Raw genomic sequence first — 27555 nt, 5'->3', positions numbered from 1 at the left:
CTCTCTCTCTCTCTCTCTGTCTCTCTGTCTCTCTCTCTCTCTCTCTCTCTCTCTCTCTCTCTCTCTCTCTCTCTCTCTCTCTCTCTCTCTCTCTCTCTCTCTCTCTCTCTCTCTCTCTCTCTCTCTCTCTCTCTCTCTCTGTCTCTCTGTCTCTCTGTCTCTCTCTCTCTCTCTCTCTCTATCTCTCTCCTCCCTTCCAGGGCTTGCGTTCAGTACATTTTTTACAATCTGGAACGTTCAAGTGAACTGAACTCACCTCGACTCTCCTCCTACTTTTCATTCCTTCTATCCAGCTCTCCTCAATCACTCCTCTTCTCACCTCCTCCCTGCTTCCTCCCTTGTCCTCCCCCTCCCACCTTCTCCCTGCTTCCTCCCTTATCCTCCTCCTCCCACCTCCTCCTTGCTTCCTCCCTTATCCTCCTCCTCCCACCTCCTCCTTATTTCCTCCCTTATCCTCCTCCCTGCTTCCTCCCTTATCCTCCTCCTCCCTGCTTCCTCCCTTATCCTCCTCCTCCTTGCTTCCTCCCTTATCCTCCTCCTCCCTGCTTCCTCCCTTATCTACCCCCTCCCACCTTCTCCCTGCTTCTTCCCTTATCCTCCTCCTCCCACCTCCTCCCTGCTTCCTCCGTTATCCTCACCCTCCCACCTCCTCCCTGCTTCCTCCCTTATCCTCCTCCTCCCACCTTCTCCCTGCTTCCTCCCTGCTTCCTCCCTTATCCTCCTCCCACCTCCTCCCCGCTTCCTCCCTTATCCTCCTCTTCTCACCTTCTCCCTGCTTCCTCCCTTATCCTCCTCCTCCCACCTCCTCCCTGCTTCCTCTCCACTGAGAGAGTGAACGTTCCTCTCCACTGAGAGAGATAAAGTTCCTCTGCACTGAGAGTGAAAGTATTTGATGCTAGAATTGCATCAGAGGTCCCTTCCATGAACTACGCCCCCTAACCCTTAACCCCTGACCACTGATCCCTAAGCTGGGTTGCTGTCTGTCTGTTAACATAGTTTAATGTTTGTGTCCCAAAACTCTTAGCATGTGCACTACATAGAATGGATAGATTGGCAATGCATAACACGTAGTGTGCTAGTTTGGGACATAGTTGTAGTGTTGGATCCTCGTTAAAGGATTTAAAGTGTACTCATGTTACATCATTAAGACACTGGTGTTGTTCTGTTACGTCATAAAGACACTTGTTCTGTTACATCACATCATTAAGACACTTGTTCTGTTACATCATTAAGACACTTGTTCTGTTACATCATTAAGACACTTGTTCTGTTACATCATAAACACTTGTTCTGTTACATCATAAACACACTGTTCTGTTACATCATTAAGACACCAGTGTTGTTCTGTTACATCATAAAGACACTTGTTCTGTTACATCATTAAGACACTGGTGTTGTTCTGTTACATCATAAAGACACTTGTTCTGTTACATCATTAAGACACTTGTTCTGTTACATCATTAAGACACCAGTGTTGTTCTGTTACATCATTAAGACACCAGTGTTGTTCTGTTACATCATAAAGACACTTGTTCTGTTACATCATTAAGACACTGGTGTTGTTCTGTTACATCATTAAGACACCAGTGTTGTTCTGTTACATCATAAAGACACTTGTTCTGTTACATCATTAAGACACTTGTTCTGTTACATCATAAAGACACTTGTTCTGTTACATCATTAAGACACTGGTGTTGTTCTGTTACATCATAAAGACACTTGTTCTGTTACATCATTAAGACACTTGTTCTGTTACATCATAAAGACACTTGTTCTGTTACATCATTAAGACACTGGTGTTGTTCTGTTACATCATAAAGACACTTGTTCTGTTACATCATTAAGACACTTGTTCTGTTACATCATAAAGACACTTGTTCTGTTACATCATTAAGACACTGGTGTTGTTCTGTTACATCATTAAGACACTGGTGTTGTTCTGTTACATCATTAAGACACTTGTTCTGTTACATCATTAAGACACTGGTGTTGTTCTGTTACATCATAAAGACACTTGTTCTGTTACATCATTAAGACACTTGTTCTGTTACATCATTAAGACACCAGTGTTGTTCTGTTACATCATTAAGACACCAGTGTTGTTCTGTTACATCATTAAGACACCAGTGTTGTTCTGTTACATCATAAAGACACTTGTTCTGTTACATCATAAAGACACTGGTGTTGTTCTGTTACATCATTAAGACACTTGTTCTGTTACATCATTAAGACACTTGTTCTGTTACATCATTAAGACACTTGTTCTGTTACATCATAAAGACACTGGTGTTGTTCTGTTACATCATAAAGACACTTGTTCTGTTACATCATTAAGACACTTGTTCTGTTACATCATAAAGACACTTGTTCTGTTACATCATTAAGACACTGGTGTTGTTCTGTTACATCATTAAGACACTGGTGTTGTTCTGTTACATCATTAAGACACTTGTTCTGTTACATCATTAAGACACTGGTGTTGTTCTGTTACATCATAAAGACACTTGTTCTGTTACATCATTAAGACACTTGTTCTGTTACATCATTAAGACACCAGTGTTGTTCTGTTACATCATTAAGACACCAGTGTTGTTCTGTTACATCATTAAGACACCAGTGTTGTTCTGTTACATCATAAAGACACTTGTTCTGTTACATCATAAAGACACTGGTGTTGTTCTGTTACATCATTAAGACACTTGTTCTGTTACATCATTAAGACACTTGTTCTGTTACATCATTAAGACACTTGTTCTGTTACATCATTAAGACACTGGTGTTGTTCTGTTACATCATTAAGACACTTGTTCTGTTACATCATAAAGACACTGGTGTTGTTCTGTTACATCATTAAGACACTTGTTCTGTTACATCATTAAGACACTTGTTCTGTTACATCATTAAGACACTTGTTCTGTTACATCATTAAGACACTGGTGTTGTTCTGTTACATCATTAAGACACCAGTGTTGTTCTGTTACATCATTAAGACACTTGTTCTGTTACATCATAAAGACACTTGTTCTGTTACATCATTAAGACACTGGTGTTGTTCTGTTACATCATTAAGACACCAGTGTTGTTCTGTTACATCATAAAGACACTGGTGTTGTTCTGTTACATCATTAAGACACTTGTTCTGTTACATCATTAAGACACTTGTTCTGTTACATCATTAAGACACTTGTTCTGTTACATCATTAAGACACTTGTGTTGTTCTGTTACATCATTAAGACACTTGTTCTGTTACATCATTAAGACACTTGTGTTGTTCTGTTACATCATTAAGACACTTGTTCTGTTACATCATTAAGACACCAGTGTTGTTCTGTTACATCATAAAGACACTGGTGTTGTTCTGTTACATCATAAAGACACTGGTGTTGTTCTGTTACATCATTAAGACACTTGTTCTGTTACATCATTAAGACACTGGTGTTGTTCTGTTACATCATAAAGACACTGGTGTTGTTCTGTTACATCATAAAGACACTTGTTCTGTTACATCATAAAGACACTTGTTCTGTTACATCATAAAGACACTTGTTCTGTTACATCATTAAGACACTTGTTCTGTTACATCATAAAGACACCAGTGTTGTTCTGTTACATCATTAAGACACTTGTTCTGTTACATCATTAAGACACTGGTGTTGTTCTGTTACATCATAAAGACACTGGTGTTGTTCTGTTACATCATAAAGACACTGGTGTTGTTCTGTTACATCATTAAGACACTGGTGTTGTTCTGTTACATCATTAAGACACTGGTGTTGTTCTGTTACATCATTAAGACACTTGTTCTGTTACATCATTAAGACACTCGTTCTGTTACATCATTAAGACACCAGTGTTGTTCTGTTACATCATAAAGACACTGGTGTTGTTCTGTTAGAGTGGGCAGCAGCTACCTAGACAGTAGAGTGGCCAGCAGCTACTTAGACAGTGGAGTGGGCAGCAGCTACCTAGACAGTAGAGTGGGCAGCAGCTACTTAGACAGTGGAGTGGGCAGCAGCTATCTAGACAGTAGAGTGGGCAGCAGCTACGTAGGCAGTGGAGTGGGCAGCAGCTACCTAGACAGTAGAGTGGGCAGCAGCTACCTAGACAGTAGAGTGGGCAGCAGCTACCTAGACAGTAGAGTGGGCAGCAGCTACCTAGACAGTAGAGTGGGCAGCAGCTACCTAGGCAGTGGAGTGGGCAGCAGCTACCTAGACAGTAGAGTGGGCAGCAGCTACCTAGACAGTAGAGTGGGCAGCAGCTACGTAGGCAGTGGAGTGGGCAGCAGCTACCTAGACAGTAGAGTGGGCAGCAGCTACCTAGACAGTAGAGTGGGCAGCAGCTACGTAGGCAGTGGAGTGGGCAGCAGCTACCTAGACAGTAGAGTGGGCAGCAGCTACCTAGACAGTAGAGTGGGCAGCAGCTACTTAGACAGTAGAGTGGGCAGCAGCTACCTAGACAGTAGAGTGGGCAGCAGCTACCTAGACAGTAGAGTGGGCAGCAGCTATCTAGACAGTAGAGTGGGCAGCAGCTACGTAGGCAGTGGAGTGGGCAGCAGCTACCTAGACAGTAGAGTGGGCAGCAGCTACCTAGACAGTAGAGTGGGCAGCAGCTACTTAGACAGTAGAGTGGGCAGCAGCTACCTAGACAGTAGAGTGGGCAGCAGCTACCTAGGCAGTGGAGTGGGCAGCAGCTACCTAGACAGTAGAGTGGGCAGCAGCTACGTAGGCAGTGGAGTGGGCAGCAGCTACCTAGACAGTAGAGTGGGCAGCAGCTACCTAGACAGTAGAGTGGGCAGCAGCTACCTAGACAGAAGAATGGGCAGCAGCTACCTAGACAGTAGAGTGGGCAGCAGCTACCTAGACAGTAGAGTGGGCAGCAGCTACCTAGACAGTAGAGTGGGCAGCAGCTACCTAGACAGTAGAGTGGGCAGCAGCTACCTAGACAGTAGAGTGGGCAGCAGCTACCTAGACAGTAGAGTGGGCAGCAGCTACCTAGACAGTAGAGTGGGCAGCAGCTACGTAGGCAGTGGAGTGGGCAGCAGCTACTTAGACAGTAGAGTGGGCAGCAGCTACCTAGACAGTAGAGTGGGCAGCAGCTACCTAGACAGTAGAGTGGGCAGCAGCTACTTAGACAGTAGAGTGGGCAGCAGCTACCTAGACAGTAGAGTGGGCAGCAGCTACCTAGACAGTAGAGTGGGCAGCAGCTACGTAGACAGTAGAGTGGGCAGCAGCTACCTAGACAGTAGAGTGGCAGCTACCTAGACAGTAGAGCAGCTACCTAGACAGTAGAGTGGGCAGCAGCTACCTAGACAGTAGAGTGGGCAGCAGCTACCTAGACAGTAGAGTGGGCAGCAGCTACCTAGACAGTAGAGTGGGCAGCAGCTACCTAGACAGTAGAGTGGGCAGCAGCTACCTAGACAGTAGAGTGGGCAGCAGCTACCTAGACAGTAGAGTGGGCAGCAGCTACGTAGACAGTAGAGTGGGCAGCAGCTACCTAGACAGTAGAGTGGGCAGCAGCTACCTAGACAGTAGAGTGGGCAGCAGCTACCTAGACAGTAGAGTGGGCAGCAGCTACCTAGACAGTAGAGTGGGCAGCAGCTACCTAGACAGTAGAGTGGGCAGCAGCTACCTAGACAGAAGAATGGGCAGCAGCTACCTAGACAGTAGAGTGGGCAGCAGCTACCTAGACAGTAGAGTGGGCAGCAGCTACCTAGACAGTAGAGTGGGCAGCAGCTACCTAGACAGTAGAATGGGCAGCAGCTACCTAGACAGAAGAATGGGCAGCAGCTACCTAGACAGTAGAGTGGGCAGCAGCTACCTAGACAGTAGAGTGGGCAGCAGCTACCTAGACAGTAGAGTGGGCAGCAGCTACCTAGACAGTAGAGTGGACAGCAGCTACCTAGACAGTAGAGTGGGCAGCAGCTACCTAGACAGAAGAATGGGCAGCAGCTACTTAGACAGTATAGTGGGCAGCAGCTACCTAGACAGAAGAATGAGCAGCAGCTACCTAGACAGTAGAGTGGGCAGCAGCTACCTAGACAGTAGAGTGGGCAGCAGCTACCTAGACAGAAGAATGGGCAGCAGCTACCTAGACAGTAGAGTGGGCAGCAGCTACCTAGACAGTAGAGTGGGCAGCAGCTACCTAGACAGTAGAGTGGGCAGCAGCTACCTAGACAGTAGAGTGGGCAGCAGCTACCTAGACAGTAGAGTGGGCAGCAGCTACCTAGACAGTAGAGTGGGCAGCAGCTACCTAGACAGTAGAGTGGGCAGCAGCTACCTAGACAGTAGAGTGGGCAGCAGCTACCTAGACAGTAGAGTGGGCAGCAGCTACCTAGACAGTAGAGTGGGCAGCAGCTACCTAGACAGTAGAGTGGGCAGCAGCTACTTAGACAGTAGAGTGGGCAGCAGCTACCTAGACAGTAGAGTGGGCAGCAGCTACCTAGACAGTAGAGTGGGCAGCAGCTACCTAGACAGTAGAGTGGGCAGCAGCTACCTAGACAGTAGAGTGGGCAGCAGCTACCTAGACAGTAGAGTGGGCAGCAGCCTCATAGACAGTAGAGTGGGCAGCAGCTACCTAGACAGTAGAGTGGGCAGCAGCTACGTAGGCAGTGGAGTGGGCAGCAGCTACCTAGACAGTAGAGTGGGCAGCAGCTACCTAGACAGTAGAGTGGGCAGCAGCTACGTAGGCAGTGGAGTGGGCAGCAGCTACCTAGACAGTAGAGTGGGAAGCAGCTACCTAGACAGTAGAGTGGGCAGCAGCTACTTAGACAGTAGAGTGGGCAGCAGCTACCTAGACAGTAGAGTGGGCAGCAGCTACCTAGACAGTAGAGTGGGCAGCAGCTACCTAGACAGTAGAGTGGGCAGCAGCTACCTAGACAGTAGAGTGGGCAGCAGCTACCTAGACAGTAGAGTGGGCAGCAGCTACCTAGACAGTAGAGTGGGCAGCAGCTACCTAGACAGTAGAGTGGGCAGCAGCTAGAGTGGGCAGCAGCTACTTAGACAGTAGAGTGGGCAGCAGCTACGTAGACAGTAGAGTGGGCAGCAGCTACCTAGACAGTAGAGTGGGCAGCAGCTACCTAGACAGTAGAGTGGGCAGCAGCCTCATAGACAGTAGAGTGGGCAGCAGCCACTTAGACAGTAGAGTGGGCAGCAGCTACTTAGACAGTAGAGTGGGCAGCAGCTACGTAGACAGTGGAGTGGGCAGCAGCTACCTAGACAGTAGAGTGGGCAGCATCTGCGTAGACAGTAGAGTGGGCAGCAGCTACCTAGACAGTAGAGTGGGCAGCAGCTACGTAGGCAGTGGAGTGGGCAGCAGCTACCTACACAGTAGAGTGGGCAGCAGCTACGTAGGCAGTGGAGTGGGCAGCAGCTACCTAGACAGTAGAGTGGGCAGCAGCTACCTAGACAGTAGAGTGGGCAGCAGCCTCATAGACAGTAGAGTGGGCAGCAGCTACCTAGACAGTAGAGTGGGCAGCAGCTACGTAGGCAGTGGAGTGGGCAGCAGCCTCATAGACAGTAGAGTGGGCAGCAGCTACCTAGACAGTAGAGTGGGCAGCAGCTACGTAGGCAGTGGAGTGGGCAGCAGCTACCTAGACAGTAGAGTGGGCAGCAGCTACATAGACAGTAGAGTGGGCAGCAGCTAGGGAGACACTGAATCTCATGCAGCCACTCTGAATCACATGCAGCCACTCTGAATCAAATGCAGCGACTCTGAATCACATGCAACCGCTCTGAATCACATGCAGCCACTCTGAATCAAATGCAGCGACTCTGAATCACATGCAACCACTCTGAATCACATGCAGCCACTCTGAATCACATGCAGCCACTCTGAATCACATGCAACCACTCTGAATCACATGCAGCCACTCTGAATCACATGCAGCCACTCTGAATCACATGCAGCGACTCTGAATCACATGCAACCACTCTGTAAATGTAATGAATCACATGCAGCGACTCTGAATCAGTTATTGACTCCCGTCTCTCTGCTCCCCGTCTCAGCTGGTCGACAGGTGAATGGAACGTGTGCTCTGTGTCGTGTGGCGGCGGATCCCAGGTGCGCAGTGTGCAGTGTGTCTCCTATGATGCATCAGGGCCCCGTGTGGTGGAGGACGCTGTCTGTGCAGCCTACGCCCTCACCCCGCCCACCCTGCAGACCTGCAACATGCAGCGTTGTGTCTCCTGGAGGGCCTCTGTCTGGAGTGCGGTAGGTACTGCGGTCAGGAGAGGGGTAGAGAGGGAGAGGGGTAGAGAGGGGTAGACCTGAGCGTGGTAGGTACTGCAGTCAGGAGAGGGAGAGGGGTAGACCTGAGCGTGGTAGGTACTGCGGTCAGGAGAGGGAGAGGGGTAGACCTGAGCGTGGTAGGTACTGCAGTCAGGAGAGGGAGAGGGGTAGAGAGGGAGAGGGGTAGACCTGAGCGTGGTAGGTACTGCAGTCAGGAGAGGGGTAGACCTGAGCGTGGTAGGTACTGCAGTCAGGAGAGGGAGAGGGGTAGAGAGGGAGAGGGGTAGACCTGAGCGTGGTAGGTACTGCAGTCAGGAGATGGAGAGGGGTAGACCTGAGCGTGGTAGGTACTGCAGTCAGGAGAGGGGTAGACCTGAGCATGGTAGGTACTGCAGTCAGGAGAGGGAGAGGGGAAGGGAGGGAGAGGGGTCGACCTGAGCGTGGTAGGTACTGCAGTCAGGAGAGGGAGAGGGGAAGGGAGGGAGAGAGGTAGACCTGAGCGTGGTAGGTACTGCAGTCGGGAGAGGGAGAGGGGTAGAGAGGGAGAGGGGTAGACCTGAGCGTGGTAGGTACTGCAGTCAGGAGAGGGTGGAAACTCCACCACGACCCTTGTGTGTCTCACATCAGACGGCATCACTCCACCACGACCCTCGTGTGTCTCACGTCAGACGGCATCACTCCCACACGACCCTCGTGTGTCACGTCAGACGGCATCACTCCACCACGACCCTCGTGTGTCTCACGTCAGACGGCATCACTCCCACACGACCCTCGTGTGTCATCAGACGGCATCACTCCACCACGACCCTCGTGTGTCTCACTTCAGACGGCATCACTCCACCACGACCCTCGTGTGTCTCACGTCAGACGGCATCACTCCACCACGACCCTCGTGTGTCTCACGTCAGACGGCATCACTCCACCACGACCCTCGTGTGTCTCACGTCAGACGGCATCACTCCACCACGACCCTCGTGTGTCTCACATCAGACGGCATCACTCCACCACGACCCTCGTGTGTCTCACGTCAGACGGCATCACTCCACCACGACCCTCGTGTGTCTCACGTCAGACGGCATCACTCCACCACGACCCTCGTGTGTCTCACATCAGACGGCATCACTCCCACACCCCTCGTGTGTCATCAGACGGCATCACTCCACCACGACCCTCGTGTGTCTCACGTCAGACGGCATCACTCCACCACGACCCTCGTGTGTCTCACGTCAGACGGCATCACTCCACCACGACCCTCGTGTGTCTCACGTCAGACGGCATCACACCACCACGACCCTCGTGTGTCTCACGTCAGACGGCATCACTCCCACACGACCCTCGTGTGTCATCAGACGGCATCAGACCCTCGGCATCACTTCACCACGACCCTCGTGTGTCTCACGTCAGACGGCATCACTCCACCACGACCCTCGTGTGTCACGTCAGACGGCATCACTCCACCACGACCCTCGTGTGTCATCAGACGGCATCACTCCACCACGACCCTCGTGTGTCTCACATCAGACGGCATCACTCCACCACGACCCTCGTGTGTCTCACGTCAGACGGCATCACTCCACCACGACCCTCGTGTGTCTCACGTCAGACGGCATCACTCCACCACGACCCTCGTGTGTCTCACGTGACCCTCGTGTGTCATCAGACGGCATCACCCACCACGACCTCGTGTGTCTCACGTCAGAGGCATCACCCACCACGACCCTCGTGTCACGGCATCACCCACCACCCTCGTGTGTCATCAGACGGCATCACTCCACCACGACCCTCGTGTGTCTCATGTCAGACGGCATCACTCCACCACGACCCTCGTGTGTCTCACGTCAGACGGCATCACTCCACCACGACCCTCGTGTGTCTCACGTCAGACGGCATCACTCCACCACGACCCTCGTGTGTCTCACGTCAGACGGCATCACCACGACCACCACGACCCTCGTGTGTCATCAGACGGCATCACTCCACCACGACCCTCGTGTGTCTCACGTCAGACGGCATCACTCCACCACGACCCTCGTGTGTCATCAGACGGCATCACTCCACCACGACCCTCGTGTGTCTTCAGACGGCATCACTCCACCACGACCCTCGTGTGTCTCACGTCAGCCGGCATCACTCCACCACGACCCTCGTGTGTCTCACGTCAGACGGCATCACTCCACCACGACCCTCGTGTGTCTCACGTCAGACGGCATCACTCCACCACGACCCTCGTGTGTCTCACGTCAGACGGCATCACTCCACCACGACCCTCGTGTGTCTCACGTCAGACGGCATCACTCCACCACGACCCTCGTGTGTCGCCAGACGGCATCACTCCACCACGACCCTCGTGTGTCGTCAGACGGCATCACTCCACCACGACCCTCGTGTGTCATCAGACGGCATCACTCCACCACGACCCTCGTGTGTCTCACGTCAGACGGCATCACTCCACCACGACCCTCGTGTGTCTCACGTCAGACGGCATCACTCCACCACGACCCTCGTGTGTCTCACGTCAGACGGCATCACTCCACCACGACCCTCGTGTGTCTCACGTCAGACGGCATCACTCCACCACGACCCTCGTGTGTCTCACGTCAGACGGCATCACTCCACCACGACCCTCGTGTGTCTCACGCCAGACGGCATCACTCACCACGACCTCGTGTGTCGTCAGACGGCATCACTCCACCACGACCCTCGTGTGTCATCAGACGGCATCACTCCACCACGACCCTCGCGTGTCTCACGTCAGACGGCATCACTCCACCACGACCCTCGTGTGTCTCACGTCAGACGGCATCACTCCACCACGACCCTCGTGTGTCTCACGTCAGACGGCATCACTCCACACGACCCTCGTGTGTCTCACGTCAGGCGGCATCACTCCACCACGACCCTCGTGTGTCTCACGTCAGGCGGCATCACTCCACCACGACCCTCGCGTGTCTCACGTCAGACGGCATCACTCCACCACGACCCTCGTGTGTCTCACGTCAGACGGCATCACTCCAGCACGACCCTCGTGTGTCATCAGACGGCATCACTCCACCACGACCCTCGTGTGTCTCACATCAGACGGCATCACTCCACCACGACCCTCGTGTGTCGTCAGACGGCATCACTCCACCACGACCCTCGTGTGTCGTCAGACGGCATCACTCCAGCACGACCCTCGTGTGTCGTCAGACGGCATCACTCCACCACGACGCTCGTGTGTCTCACGTCAGGCGGCATCACTCCACCACGACCCTCGCGTGTCTCACGTCAGACGGCATCACTCCACCACGACCCTCGTGTGTCGTCAGACGGCATCACTCCAGCACGACCCTCGTGTGTCGTCAGACGGCATCACTCCACCACGACCCTCGTGTGTCTCACTCCCACGACCCTCGTGTGTCAGAGACGGCATCACTCCACCACGACCCTCGTGTGTCTCACGTCAGACGGCATCACTCCACCACGACCCTCGTGTGTCTCACGTCAGACGGCATCACTCCACCACGACCCTCGTGTGTCTCACGTCAGACGGCATCACTCCACCACGACCCTCGTGTGTCTCACGTCAGACGGCATCACTCCCACGACCCTCGTGTGTCTCACGCCAGACGGCATCACTCCACCACGACCCTCGTGTGTCTCACGCCAGACGGCATCACTCCCACACGACCTCGTGTGTCATCAGACGGCATCACTCCACCACGACCCTCGTGTGTCTCACTTCAGACGGCATCACTCCACCACGACCCTCGTGTGTCTCACGTCAGACGGCATCACTCCACCACGACCCTCGTGTGTCTCACATCAGACGGCATCACTCCACCACGACCCTCGTGTGTCATCAGACGGCATCACTCCACCACGACCCTCGTGTGTCTCACGCAGACGGCATCACTCACCACGACCCTCGTGTGTCTCACGTCAGACGGCATCACTCCACCACGACCTCGTGTGTCTCACATCAGACGGCATCACTCCACCACGACCCTCGTGTGTCTCACATCAGACGGCATCACTCCACCACGACCCTCGTGTGTCTCACGTCAGACGGCATCACTCCACCACGACCCTCGTGTGTCATCAGACGGCATCACTCCACCACGACCTCGTGTGTCATCAGACGGCATCACTCCACCACGACCCTCGTGTGTCTCATGTCAGACGGCATCACTCCACCACGACCCTCGTGTGTCTCACGTCAGACGGCATCACTCCACCACAACCCTCGTGTGTCTCACGTCAGACGGCATCACTCCACCACGACCCTCGTGTGTCTCACGTCAGACGGCATCACTCCACCACGACCCTCGTGTGTCTCACGTCAGACGGCATCACTCCACCACGACCCTCGTGTGTCTCACGCCAGACGGCATCACTCCACCACGACCCTCGTGTGTCGTCAGACGGCATCACTCCACCACGACCCTCGTGTGTCATCAGACGGCATCACTCACCACGACCCTCGCGTGTCTCACGTCAGACGGCATCACTCCACCACGACCTCGTGTGTCTCACGTCAGACGGCATCACTCACCACGACCCTCGTGTGTCTCACGTCAGACGGCATCACTCCACCACGACCCTCGTGTGTCGTCAGACGGCATCACTCCACCACGACCCTCGTGTGTCATCAGACGGCATCACTCCACCACGACCCTCGTGTGTCTCACGTCAGACGGCATCACTCCACCACGACCCTCGTGTGTCTCACGTCAGACGGCATCACTCCACCACGACCCTCGTGTGGCATCACTCCTCACGAGGCGGCATCACTCATCACCACGACCCTCGTGTGTCTCACGTCAGACGGCATCACTCCAGCACGACCCTCGTGTGTCGTCAGACAGCATCACTCCACCACGACCCTCGTGTGTCTCACATCAGACGGCATCACTCCACCACGACCCTTGTGTGTCGTCAGACGGCATCACTCCACCACGACCCTCGTGTGTCTCACTTCAGACGGCATCACTCCACCACGACCCTCGTGTGTCGTCAGACGGCATCACTCCACCACGACCCTCGTGTGTCGTCAGACGGCATCACTCCAGCACGACCCTCGTGTGTCGTCAGACGGCATCACTCCACCACGACCCTCGTGTGTCTCACGTCAGGCGGCATCACTCCACCACGACCCTCGTGTCTCACGTCAGACGGCATCACTCCACCACGACCTCGTGTGTCTCACGTCAGACGGCATCACTCACGACCCTCGTGTGTCTCACTTCAGACGGCATCACTCCAGCACGACCCTCGTGTGTCGTCAGACGGCATCACTCCACCACGACCCTCGTGTGTCTCACTTCAGACGGCATCACTCCAGCACGACCCTCGTGTGTCGTCAGACGGCATCACTCCACCACGACCCTCGTGTGTCGTCCAGGCGGCATCACTCCACCACGACCTCGCGTGTCTCACGTCAGACGGCATCACTCCACCACGACCCTCGTGTGTCTCCGTCAGACGGCATCACTCCACCACGACCCTCGTGTGTCTCACGTCAGACGGCATCACTCCACCACGACCCTCGTGTGTCTCACGTCAGACGGCATCACTCCACCACGACCCTCGTGTGTCTCACGTCAGACGGCATCACTCCACCACGACCCTCGTGTGTCTCACGTCCAGACGGCATCACTCCCACACGACCCTCGTGTGTCATCAGACGGCATCACTCCACCACGACCCTCGTGTGTCTCACTTCAGACGGCATCACTCCACCACGACCCTCGTGTGTCTCACGTCAGACGGCATCACTCCACCACGACCCTCGTGTGTCTCACATCAGACGGCATCACTCCACCACGACCCTCGTGTGTCTCACATCAGACGGCATCACTCCACCACGACCCTCGTGTGTCTCACGTCAGACGGCATCACTCCACCACGACCCTCGTGTGTCTCACGTCAGACGGCATCACTCCACCACGACCCTCGTGTCTCACGGCATCAGACGGCATCACTCCACCACGACCCTCGTGTGTCATCAGACGGCATCACTCCACCACGACCCTCGTGTGTCATCAGACGGCATCACTCCACCACGACCCTCGTGTGTCATCAGACGGCATCACTCCACCACGACCCTCGTGTGTCATCAGACGGCATCACTCCACCACGACCCTCGTGTGTCTCACGTCAGACGGCATCACTCCACCACGACCCTCGTGTGTCTCACGTCAGACGGCATCACTCCACCACAACCCTCGTGTGTCTCACGTCAGACGGCATCACTCCACCACGACCCTCGTGTGTCTCACGTCAGACGGCATCACTCCACCACGACCCTCGTGTGTCTCACGTCAGACGGCATCACTCCACCACGACCCTCGTGTGTCAGACGGCATCACTCCACCACGACCCTCGTGTGTCAGACGGCATCAGACGGCATCACTCCACCACCACCCTCGTGTGTCTCACGTCAGACGGCATCACTCCACCACGACCCTCGTGTGTCATCAGACGGCATCACTCCACCACGACCCTCGTGTGTCTCACGTCAGACGGCATCACTCACCACGACCCTCGTGTGTCATCAGACGGCATCACTCACCACGACCCTCGTGTGTCATCAGACGGCATCACACCACCACGACCTCGTGTGTCTCACGTCAGACGGCATCACTCCACCACGACCCTCGTGTGTCTCACGTCAGACGGCATCACTCCACCACGACCCTCGTGTGTCTCACGTCAGACGGCATCACTCACCACGACCCTCGTGTGTCTCACGTCAGACGGCATCACTCCACCACGACCCTCGTGTGTCTCGGTCAGACGGCATCACTCCACCACGACCCTCGTGTGTCATCAGGGCATCACTCCACCACGACCCTCGCGTGTCTCACGTCAGACGGCATCACTCCACCACGACCCTCGTGTGTCTCACGTCAGACGGCATCACTCCACCACGACCCTCGTGTGTCTCACGTCAGACGGCATCACTCCACCACGACCCTCGTGTGTCACGTCAGACGGCATCTCCACCACGACCCTTGTGTGTCGTCAGACGGCATCACTCCACCACGACCCTCGTGTGTCTCACGTCAGACGGCATCACACCACCACGACCCTCGTGTGTCTTCACGTCAGACGGCATCACTCCACCACGACCCTCGTGTGTCTCACGTCAGACGGCATCACTCCACCACGACCTCGTGTGTCTCCGTCAGACGGCATCACTCCACCACGACCCTCGTGTGTCTCACGTCAGACGGCATCACTCCCTCACGACCCTTGTGTGTCTCACGTCAGACGGCATCACTCCACCACGACCCTCGTGTGTCTCACGTCAGACGGCATCACTCCACCACGACCCTCGTGTGTCGTCAGACGGCATCACTCCACCACGACCCTCGTGTGTCATCAGACGGCATCACTCCACCACGACCTCGTGTGTCTCACGTCAGACGGCATCACTCCACCACGACCCTCGTGTGTCATCAGACGGCATCACTCCACCACGACCCTCGTGTGTCTCACGTCAGACGGCATCACTCCACCACGACCCTCGTGTGTCATCAGACGGCATCACTCCACCACGACCCTCGTGTGTCATCAGACGGCATCACTCCACCACGACCCTCGTGTGTCTCATGTCAGACGGCATCACTCCACCACGACCCTCGTGTGTCTCACGTCAGACGGCATCACTCCACCACAACCCTCGTGTGTCTCACGTCCAGACGGCATCACTCCACCACGACCCTCGTGTGTCTCACGTCAGACGGCATCACTCCACCACGACCCTCGTGTGTCTCACGTCAGACGGCATCACTCCACCACGACCCTCGTGTGTCTCACGTCAGACGGCATCACTCCACCACGACCCTCGTGTGTCGTCAGACGGCATCACTCCACCACGACCCTCGTGTGTCATCAGACTCCACCCACCACGACCTCGTGTGTCTCACGTCAGACGGCATCACTCCACCACGACCCTCGTGTGTCTCACGTCAGACGGCATCACTCCACCACGACCCTCGTGTGTCTCACGTCAGACGGCATCACTCCACCACGACCCTCGTGTGTCTCACATCAGACGGCATCACTCCACCACGACCCTCGTGTGTCTCACGTCAGACGGCATCACTCCACCACGACCCTCGTGTGTCGTCAGACGGCATCACTCCACCACGACCCTCGTGTGTCTCACGTCAGACGGCATCACTCCACCACGACCCTCGTGTGTCTCACGTCAGACGGCATCACTCCACCACGACCCTCGTGTGTCTCACGTCAGACGGCATCACTCACCACGACCCTCGTGTGTCGTCAGACGGCATCACTCCACCACGACCTCGTGTGTCTCACGTCAGACGGCATCACTCACCATGACCCTCGTGTGTCGTCCAGACGGCATCACTCCACCACGACCCTCGTGTGTCTCACGTCAGACGGCATCACTCCACCACGACCCTCGTGTGTCTCACGTCAGACGGCATCACTCCACCACGACCCTCGTGTGTCTCACGCCAGACGGCATCACTCCACCTCGACCCTCGTGTGTCTCACGTCAGACGGCATCACTCCACCACGACCCTTGTGTGTCTCACGTCAGGCGGCATCACTCCCCCACCACGACCCTCGTGTGTCGTCAGACGGCATCACTCCACCACGACCCTCGTGTGTCATCAGACGGCATCACTCCACCACGACCCTCGTGTGTCATCAGACGGCATCACTCCACCACGACCTCGTGTGTCATCAGACGGCATCACTCCACCACGACCCTCGTGTGTCGTCAGACGGCATCACTCCACCACGACCCTCGTGTGTCATCAGACGGCATCACTCCACCACGACCCTCGTGTGTCTCACGTCAGACGGCATCACTCCACCACGACCCTCGTGTGTCTCACGTCAGACGGCATCACTCCACCACGACCCTCGTGTGTCGTCAGACGGCATCACTCCACCACGACCCTCGTGTGTCGTCAGACGGCATCACTCCACCACGACCCTCGTGTGTCTCACGTCAGGCGGCATCACTCCACCACGACCCTCGCGTGTCTCACGTCAGACGGCATCACTCCACCACGACCCTCGTGTGTCTCACGTCAGACGGCATCACTCCACCACGACCCTCGTGTGTCGTCAGACGGCATCACTCCACCACGACGCTCGTGTGTCTCACGTCAGGCGGCATCACTCCACCACGACCCTCGTGTGTCGCCAGACGGCATCACTCCACCACGACCCTCGTGTGTCGTCAGACGGCATCACTCCACCACGACCCTCGTGTGTCGTCACTCCAGCACGACCCTCGTGTGTCTCACTTCAGACGGCATCACTCCACCACGACCCTCGTGTGTCGTCAGACGGCATCACTCACCACGACCTCGTGTGTCGTCAGACGGCATCACTCCACCACGACCCTCGTGTGTCTCACTTCAGACGGCATCACTCCACCACGACCCTCGTGTGTCGTCCAGACGGCATCACTCCACCACGACCCTCGTGTGTCGTCAGACGGCATCACTCCACCACGACCCTCGTGTGTCTCACGTCAGGCGGCATCACTCCACCACGACCCTCGCGTGTCTCACGTCAGACGGCATCACTCCACCACGACCCTCGTGTGTCTCACGTCAGGCGGCATCACTCCACCACGACCCTCGTGTGTCTCACGTCAGACGGCATCACTCCACCACGACCCTCGTGTGTCTCACGTCAGGCGGCATCACTCCATCACGACCCTCGTGTGTCTCACGTCAGACGGCATCACTCCAGCACGACCCTCGTGTGTCGTCAGACGGCATCACTCCACCACGACCCTCGTGTCTCACATCAGACGGCATCACTCCACCACGACCCTCGTGTGTCGTCAGACGGCATCACTCCACCACGACCCTCGTGTGTCTTCAGACGGCATCACTCCACCACGACCCTCGTGTGTCTCACGTCAGACGGCATCACTCCACCACGACCCTCGTGTGTCTCACGTCAGACGGCATCACTCCACCACGACCTCGTGTGTGCGTCAGACGGCATCACTCCACCACGACCCTCGTGTGTCTCACGTCAGACGGCATCACTCCAGCACGACCTCGTGTGTCGTCAGACGGCATCACTCCACCACGACCCTCGTGTGTCGTCAGACGGCATCACTCCACCACGACGCTCGTGTCTCACGTCAGGCGGCATCACTCCACCACGACCCTCGCGTGTCTCACGTCAGACGGCATCACTCCACCACGACCCTCGTGTCTCTCACGTCAGACGGCATCACTCCACCACGACCCTCGTGTGTCTCCGTCAGACGGCATCACTCCACCACGACCCTCGTGTGTCTCACGTCAGACGGCATCACTCCACCACGACCTCGTGTGTCTCACGTCAGACGGCATCACTCCACCACGACCCTCGTGTGTCTCACGTCAGACGGCATCACTCCCACACGACCTCGTGTGTCATCAGACGGCATCACTCCACCACGACCCTCGTGTGTCTCACTTCAGACGGCATCACTCCACCACGACCCTCGTGTGTCTCACGTCAGACGGCATCACTCCACCACACCCTCGTGTGTCTCACATCAGACGGCATCACTCACCACGACCCTCGTGTGTCTCACATCAGACGGCATCACTCCACCACGACCCTCGTGTGTCTCACGTCAGACGGCATCACTCCACCACGACCCTCGTGTGTCATCAGACGGCATCACTCCACCACGACCCTCGTGTGTCTCACGTCAGACGGCATCACTCCACCACGACCCTCGTGTGTCATCAGACGGCATCACTCCACCACGACCCTCGTGTGTCATCAGACCCTCGTGTGTCTCATCAGACGGCATCACACCACGACCCTCGTGTGTCTCATGTCAGACGGCATCACTCCACCACAACCCTCGTGTGTCTCACGTCAGACGGCATCACTCCACCACAACCCTCGTGTGTCTCACGTCAGACGGCATCACTCCACCACGACCCTCGTGTGTCTCACGTCAGACGGCATCACTCCACCACGACCCTCGTGTCGTGTCTCACGTCAGACGGCATCACTCCACCACGACCCTCGTGTGTCAGTCAGACGGCATCACTCCACCACGACCCTCGTGTGTCAGACGGCATCACCACCACGACCTCAGACGGCATCACTCCACCACGACCCTCGCGTGTCTCACGTCAGACGGCATCACTCCACCACGACCCTCGTGTGTCTCACGTCAGACGGCATCACTCCACCACGACCCTCGTGTGTCTCACGTCAGACGGCATCACTCCAGCACGACCCTCGTGTGTCCAGACGGCATCACTCCACCACGACCCTCGTGTGTCTCACTTCAGACGGCATCACTCCACCACGACCCTCGTGTGTCGTCAGACGGCATCACTCCACCACGACCCTCGTGTGTCAGTCAGACGGCATCACTCCAGCACGACCCTCGTGTGTCGTCAGACGGCATCACCCACCACGACCCTCGTGTGTCTCACGTCAGGCGGCATCACTCCACCACGACCTCGTGTGTCGTCAGACGGCATCACTCCACCACGACGCTCGTGTGTCTCACGTCAGGCGGCATCACCCACCACGACCTCGCGTGTCTCACGTCAGACGGCATCACTCCACCACGACCCTCGTGTGTCTCACGTCAGACGGCATCACTCCAGCACGACCCTCGTGTGTCGTCAGACGGCATCACTCCAGCACGACCTCGTGTGTCGTCCAGACGGCATCACTCCACCACGACGCTCGTGTGTCTCACGCCAGGCGGCATCACTCCACCACGACCCTCGTGTGTCTCACGTCAGACGGCATCACTCCACCACGACCCTCGTGTGTCTCACGTCAGACGGCATCACTCCACCACGACCCTCGTGTGTCTCACGTCAGACGGCATCACTCCACCACGACCCTCGTGTGTCTCACGTCAGACGGCATCACTCCACCACGACCCTCGTGTGTCTCACGTCAGACGGCATCACTCCACCACGACCCTCGTGTGTCTCACGTCAGACGGCATCACTCCAGCACGACCCTCGTGTGTCATCAGACGGCATCACTCCACCACGACCCTCGTGTGTCGTCAGACGGCATCACTCCACCACGACCCTCGTGTGTCTCACGTCAGACGGCATCACTCCACCACGACCCTCGCGTGTCTCACGTCAGACGGCATCACTCCACCACGACCTCGTGTGTCTCACGTCAGGCGGCATCACTCCACCACGACCCTCGCGTGTCTCACGTCAGACGGCATCACTCCACCACGACCCTCGTGTGTCTCACGTCAGACGGCATCACTCCACCACGACCCTCGTGTGTCTCACGTCAGACGGCATCACTCCACCACGACCCTCGTGTGTCTCACGTCAGACGGCATCACTCCACCACGACCCCTCGTGTGTCTCACGTCAGACGGCATCACTCCACCACGACCCTCGTGTGTCTCACGTCAGACGGCATCACTCCCACACGACCCTCGTGTGTCATCAGACGGCATCACCACCACGACCCTCGTGTGTCTCACTTCAGACGGCATCACTCCACCACGACCCTCGTGTGTCTCACGTCAGACGGCATCACTCCACCACGACCCTCGTGTGTCTCACATCAGACGGCATCACTCCACCACGACCCTCGTGTGTCTCACATCAGACGGCATCACTCCACCACGACCTCGTGTGTCTCACGTCAGACGGCATCACTCCACCACGACCCTCGTGTGTCTCACGTCAGACGGCATCACTCCACCACGACCCTCGTGTGTCTCACGTCAGACGGGCATCACTCCACCCGGCCCTCGTGTGTCATCAGACGGCATCACTCCACCACGACCCTCGTGTGTCTCACGTCAGACGGCATCACTCCACCACGACCCTCGTGTGTCATCAGACGGCATCACTCCACCACGACCCTCGTGTGTCATCAGACCCTCGTGTGTCTCATCACTCCACCACGACCCTCGTGTGTCTCACGTCAGACGGCATCACTCACCACGACCCTCGTGTGTCTCACGTCAGACGGCATCACTCCACCACGACCCTCGTGTGTCTCACGTCAGACGGCATCACTCCACCACGACCCTCGTGTCTCTCACGTCAGACGGCATCACTCCACCACGACCCTCGTGTGTCACGCCAGACGGCATCACTCCACCACGACCCTCGTGTGTCATCAGATCAGACGCATCACTCCACCACGACCCTCGTGTCTCACGTCAGACGGCATCACTCCACCACGACCCTCGTGTGTCTCACGTCAGACGGCATCACTCCACCACGACCTCGTGTGTCTCACGTCAGACGGCATCACTCCACCACGACCCTTGTGTGTCGTCAGACGGCATCACTCCACCACGACCCTCGTGTGTCTCACATCAGACGGCATCACTCCACCACGACCCTCGTGTGTCTCACGTCAGACGGCATCACTCCACCACGACCCTCGTGTGTCATCAGACGGCATCACTCCACCACGACCCTCGTGTGTCTCACGTCAGACGGCATCACTCCACCACGACCCTCGTGTGTCATCAGACGGCATCACTCACCACGACCCTCGTGTGTCTCACGCCAGACGGCATCACTCCACCACGACCCTCGTGTGTCTCACGTCAGACGGCATCACTCCACCACGACCTCGTGTGTCATCAGACGGCATCACTCCACCACGACCCTCGTGTGTCTCACGTCAGACGGCATCACTCCACCACGACCCTCGTGTGTCTCACGTCAGACGGCATCACTCCACCACGACCCTCGTGTGTCTCACGCCAGACGGCATCACTCCACCACGACCCTCGTGTGTCTCACGTCAGACGGCATCACTCCACCACGACCCTCGTGTGTCTCACGTCAGACGGCATCACTCCACCACGACCCTCGTGTGTCATCAGACGGCATCACTCCACCACGACCTCGCGTGTCTCACGTTAGACGGCATCACCCACCACGACGCTCGTGTGTCTCACGTCAGACGGCATCACTCCACCACGACCCTCGTGTGTCTCACGTCAGGCGGCATCACTCCACCACGACCCTCGTGTGTCTCACGTCAGACGGCATCACTCCAGCACGACCCTCGTGTGTCGTCAGACGGCATCACTCCACCGCGACCCTCGTGTGTCATCAGACGGCATCACTCCACCACGACCCTCGTGTGTCTCACGTCAGACGGCATCACTCCACCACGACCCTCGTGTGTCGTCAGACGGCATCACCCACCACGACCCTCGTGTGTCATCAGACGGCATCACTCCACCACGACCCTCGCGTGTCTCACATCAGACGGCATCACTCTACCACGACCCTCGTGTGTCTCACGTCAGACGGCATCACCACCACGACCCTCGTGTGTCTCACGCCAGACGGCATCACTCCACCACGACCCTCGTGTGTCTCACGCCAGACGGCATCACTCCACCACGACCCTCGTGTGTCTCACGTCAGACGGCATCACTCCACCACGACCCTCGTGTGTCATCAGACGGCATCACTCCACCACGACCTCGTGTGTCATCAGACGGCATCACTCCACCACGACCCTCGTGTCTCATGTCAGACGGCATCACTCCACCACGACCCTCGTGTCTCACGTCAGACGGCATCACTCCACCACGACCCTCGTGTGTCTCACGTCAGACGGCATCACTCCACCACGACCCTCGTGTGTCTCACGTCAGACGGCATCACTCCACCACGACCCTCGTGTGTCTCACGTCAGACGGCATCACTCCACCACGACCCTCGTGTGTCTCACGTCAGACGGCATCACTCCACCACGACCCTCGTGTGTCGTCAGACGGCATCACTCCACCACGACCCTCGTGTGTCATCAGACGGCATCACTCCACCACGACCTCGCGTGTCTCACGTCAGACGGCATCACTCCACCACGACCCTCGTGTGTCTCACGTCAGACTGCATCACTCCACCACGACCCTCGTGTGTCTCACGTCAGACGGCATCACTCCACCACGACCCTCGTGTGTCTCACGTCAGGCGGCATCACTCCACCACGACCCTCGTGTGTCTCACGTCAGACGGCATCACTCCAGCACGACCCTCGTGTGTCGTCCAGACGGCATCACTCCACCGCGACCCTCGTGTGTCATCAGACGGCATCACTCCACCACGACCTCGTGTGTCTCACGTCAGACGGCATCACTCCACCACGACCCTTGTGTGTCGTCAGACGGCATCACTCCACCACGCGACCTCGTGTGTCTCATGTCAGACGGCATCACTCCACCACGACCCTCGTGTGTCTCACGTCAGACGGCATCACTCCACCACGACCCTCGTGTGTCTCACGTCAGACGGCATCACTCCACCACGACCCTCGTGTGTCACGCCAGACGGCATCACCACTCCACCACGACCCTCGTGTGTCTCACGTCAGACGGCATCACTCCACCACGACCCTCGTGTGTCACGTCAGACGGCATCACTCCACCACGACCCTCGTGTGTCTCATCAGACGGCATCACTCCACCACGACCTCGTGTGTCTCACGTCAGACGGCATCACTCCACCACGACCCTCGTGTGTCTCACGTCAGACGGCATCACTCCACCACGACCTCGTGTGTCTCACGTCAGATGGCATCACTCCACCACGACCCTCGTGTGTCTCACGTCAGACGGCATCACTCCACCACGACCCTCGTGTGTCATCAGACGGCATCACTCCACCACGACCCTCGCGTGTCTCACGTCAGACGGCATCACTCCACCACGACCCTCGTGTGTCTCACGTCAGACGGCATCACTCCACCACGACCCTCGTGTGTCTCACGCCAGACGGCATCACTCCACCACGACCCTCGTGTGTCTCACGTCAGACGGCATCACTCCACCACGACCCTCGTGTGTCTCACGGCATCAGACCCTCGTGTCTCACGCCAGACGGCATCACTCCACCACGACCCTCGTGTGTCTCACGTCAGACGGCATCACTCCACCACGACCCTCGTGTGTCTCACGTCAGACGGCATCACTCCACCACGACCCTCGTGTGTCTCACTCCACCAGACGGCATCACATCCACCACGACCCTCGTGTGTCGTCAGACGGCATCACTCCACCACGACCCTCGTGTGTCATCAGACGGCATCACTCCACCACGACCCTCGTGTGTCTCACGTCAGACGGCATCACTCACCACGACCCTCGTGTGTCTCACGTCAGACGGCATCACTCCACCACGACCCTCGTGTGTCTCACGTCAGACGGCATCACTCCACCACGACCCTCGTGTGTCTCACGTCAGACGGCATCACTCCACCACGACCCTCGTGTGTCTCACGTCAGACGGCATCACTCCAGCACGACCCTCGTGTCTCACGTCAGACGGCATCACTCCACCACGACCCTCGTGTGTCTCACGTCAGACGGCATCACTCCACCACGACCCTCGTGTGTCTCACGTCAGACGGCATCACTCCACCACGACCCTCGTGTGTCTCACGTCAGACGGCATCACTCCACCACGACCCTCGTGTGTCGTCAGACGGCATCACTCCACCACGACCCTCGTGTGTCTCACATCAGACGGCATCACTCCACCACGACCCTCGTTTGTCTCACGTCAGACGGCATCACTCCACCACGACCCTCGTGTGTCTCACGTCAGACGGCATCACTCCACCACGACCCTCGTGTGTCTCACGTCAGACGGCATCACTCCACCACGACCCTCGTGTGTCGTCAGACGGCATCACTCCACCACGACCCTCGTGTGTCTCACGTCAGACGGCATCACTCCACCACGACCCTCGTGTGTCTCACGTCAGACGGCATCACTCCACCACGACCCTCGTGTGTCTCACGTCAGACGGCATCACTCCACCACGACCCTCGTGTGTCTCACGTCAGGCGGCATCACTCCACCACGACCCTCGTGTGTCTCACGCCAGACGGCATCACTCCACCACGACCCTCGTGTGTCTCAGGTCAGACGGCATCACTCCACCACGACCCTCGTGTGTCGTCAGACGGCATCACTCCACCACGACCCTCGTGTGTCTCACTTCAGACGGCATCACTCCACCACGACCCTCGTGTGTCGTCAGACGGCATCACTCCACCACGACCCTCGTGTGTCGTCAGACGGCATCACTCCAGCACGACCCTCGTGTGTCAGACGGCATCACGACCCTCGTGTGTCGTCAGACGGCATCACTCCACCACGACCCTCGTGTGTCATCAGACGGCATCACTCCACCACGACCCTCGTGTGTCATCAGACGGCATCACTCCAGCACGACCTCGTGTGTCGTCAGACGGCATCACTCCACCACGACCCTCGTGTGTCGTCAGACGGCATCACTCCACCACGACGCTCGTGTGTCTCACGTCAGGCGGCATCACTCCACCACGACCCTCGTGTGTCTCACGTCAGACGGCATCACTCCACCACGACCCTCGTGTGTCTCACGTCAGACGGCATCACTCACCACGACCCTCGTGTGTCTCACGTCAGACGGCATCACTCCACCACGACCCTCGTGTGTCGTCAGACGGCATCACTCCACCACGACCCTCGTGTGTCGTCAGACGGCATCACTCCACCACGACCCTCGTGTGTCTCACGTCAGACGGCATCACTCCACCACGACCCTCGTGTGTCTCACGTCAGACGGCATCACTCCACCACGACCCTCGTGTGTCGTCAGACGGCATCACTCCACCACGACCCTCGTGTGTCGTCAGACGGCATCACTCCACCACGACCCTCGTGTGTCGTCAGACGGCATCACTCCACCACGACGCTCGTGTGTCGTCAGACGGCATCACTCCACCACGACCCTCGTGTGTCTCACGTCAGACGGCATCACTCCACCACGACCCTCGTGTGTCTCACGTCAGACGGCATCACTCCACCACGACCCTCGTGTGTCTCACGTCAGACGGCATCACTCCACCACGACCCTCGTGTGTCGTCAGACGGCATCACTCCACCACGACCCTCGCGTGTCTCACGTCAGACGGCATCACTCCACCACGACCCTCGTGTGTCTCACGTCAGACGGCATCACTCCACCACGACCCTCGTGTGTCGTCAGACGGCATCACTCCACCACGACCCTCGTGTGTCGTCAGACGGCATCACTCCACCACGACCCTCGTGTGTCGTCAGACGGCATCACTCCACCACGACCCTCGTGTGTCGTCAGACGGCATCACTCCACCACGACCCTCGTGTGTCGTCAGACGGCATCACTCCACCACGACCCTCGTGTGTCGTCAGACGGCATCACTCCACCACGACCCTCGTGTGTCGTCAGACGGCATCACTCCACCACGACCCTCGTGTGTCGTCAGACGGCATCACTCCACCACGACCCTCGTGTGTCTCACGTCAGACGGCATCACTCACCACGACCTCGTGTGTCTCACGTCAGACGGCATGACTCCAGCACGACCCTCGTGTGTCTCACGTCAGACGGCATCACTCCACCACGACCCTCGTGTGTCTCACATCAGACGGCATCACTCCACCACGACCCTCGTGTGTCTCACGTCAGGCGGCATCACTCCAGCACGACCCTCGTGTGTCTCACGTCAGACGGCATCACTCCACCACGACCCTCGTGTGTCTCACGTCAGGCGGCATCACTCCACCACGACCCTCGTGTGTCTCACATCAGACGGCATCACTTCACCACGACCCTCGTGTGTCTCACATCAGACGGCATCACTCCACCACGACCCTCGTGTGTCGTTGACGGCATCACTCCACCACACCCTCGTGTGTCTCACGCCAGGCGGCATCACTCCACCACGACCCTCGTGTTGTCGCAGACGGCATCAGTTCCACCACGACCCTCGTGTGTCTCACGTCAGACGGCATCACTCCACCACGACCCTCGTGTGTCTCACGCCAGACGGCATCACTCCACCACGACCCTCGTGTGTCTCACGTCAGACGGCATCACTCTGACACAACGCTACGACCCCCTAACGACCACGTGGAATTTAGATTTTTGCTGATCAGCATAACACTTGTTCCTAATTCTGAAAATCACTGTGTTGCTTTCGGTCAGCTATGACGGCACTGGTTACTACGGAAAATCATGCTCGATCAGCGCATGCTAACCAGCTAGTAGCCTGGAACAAGGTTATTGGACTGGTCAAACAGTAGCTAGTTTGACAGCTTGTTGCTGAAGTTGTAAAGTGCCAAAGTTGTGGGACTGTTCTCAGAAATCAGCACGTATCTTGACTCTTTGACGGTTGGCACTGTGCCTCGCTACTTTGGAACGTTTGGCCGATGCGATAACGTGAGATAATGCACTGCTTCATACCTACTGTCCAGATCTAGAAACAGGAAGAGGGTCTAGTTTTATTATTGGTCTAGTGATCAATCCCACTGTATGTT

General features: G+C 56.8%; 1 protein-coding gene and 1 long non-coding RNA gene across 7 annotated transcripts in view; one reads left to right on the top strand and one right to left on the bottom strand.

Moving 5' to 3' along the window:
* The window catches only part of LOC118383521 (papilin-like), a 171800-nt gene that overhangs the window by 86038 nt on the left and 58207 nt on the right, over positions 1–27555 (top strand). For all 4 annotated transcript variants that reach the window (XM_052515517.1, XM_052515516.1, XM_052515518.1 and 1 more), the window contains one exon: positions 8005–8209. In XM_052515517.1, the coding sequence (XP_052371477.1) occupies positions 8005–8209 (205 nt within the window). The remainder of the gene's footprint in view (positions 1–8004; positions 8210–27555) is intronic.
* LOC127928501 (uncharacterized) lies at positions 4033–7990 on the bottom strand. 3 transcript variants are annotated; one of them, XR_008131359.1, is made up of 4 exons: positions 7536–7990; positions 7266–7454; positions 4696–4803; positions 4033–4398 (listed from the first exon to the last, which is right to left on the bottom strand). It is a non-coding gene; the product is annotated as an uncharacterized LOC127928501 (long non-coding RNA). The 3 variants fall into 3 exon arrangements; XR_008131358.1 differs by lacking the exon at positions 7536–7990 and having other exon boundaries at positions 7266–7490; XR_008131360.1 differs by lacking the exons at positions 7266–7454; positions 7536–7990 and adding an exon at positions 5047–5124.

The sequence above is a fragment of the Oncorhynchus keta genome, unplaced genomic scaffold (genome assembly GCF_023373465.1).
Source record: "Oncorhynchus keta strain PuntledgeMale-10-30-2019 unplaced genomic scaffold, Oket_V2 Un_scaffold_28244_pilon_pilon, whole genome shotgun sequence".
NCBI lineage: Eukaryota > Metazoa > Chordata > Actinopteri > Salmoniformes > Salmonidae > Oncorhynchus > Oncorhynchus keta.
Note: the sequence above shows the minus strand (reverse complement) of the source record. Positions and strands in the feature narration are given on the sequence as shown.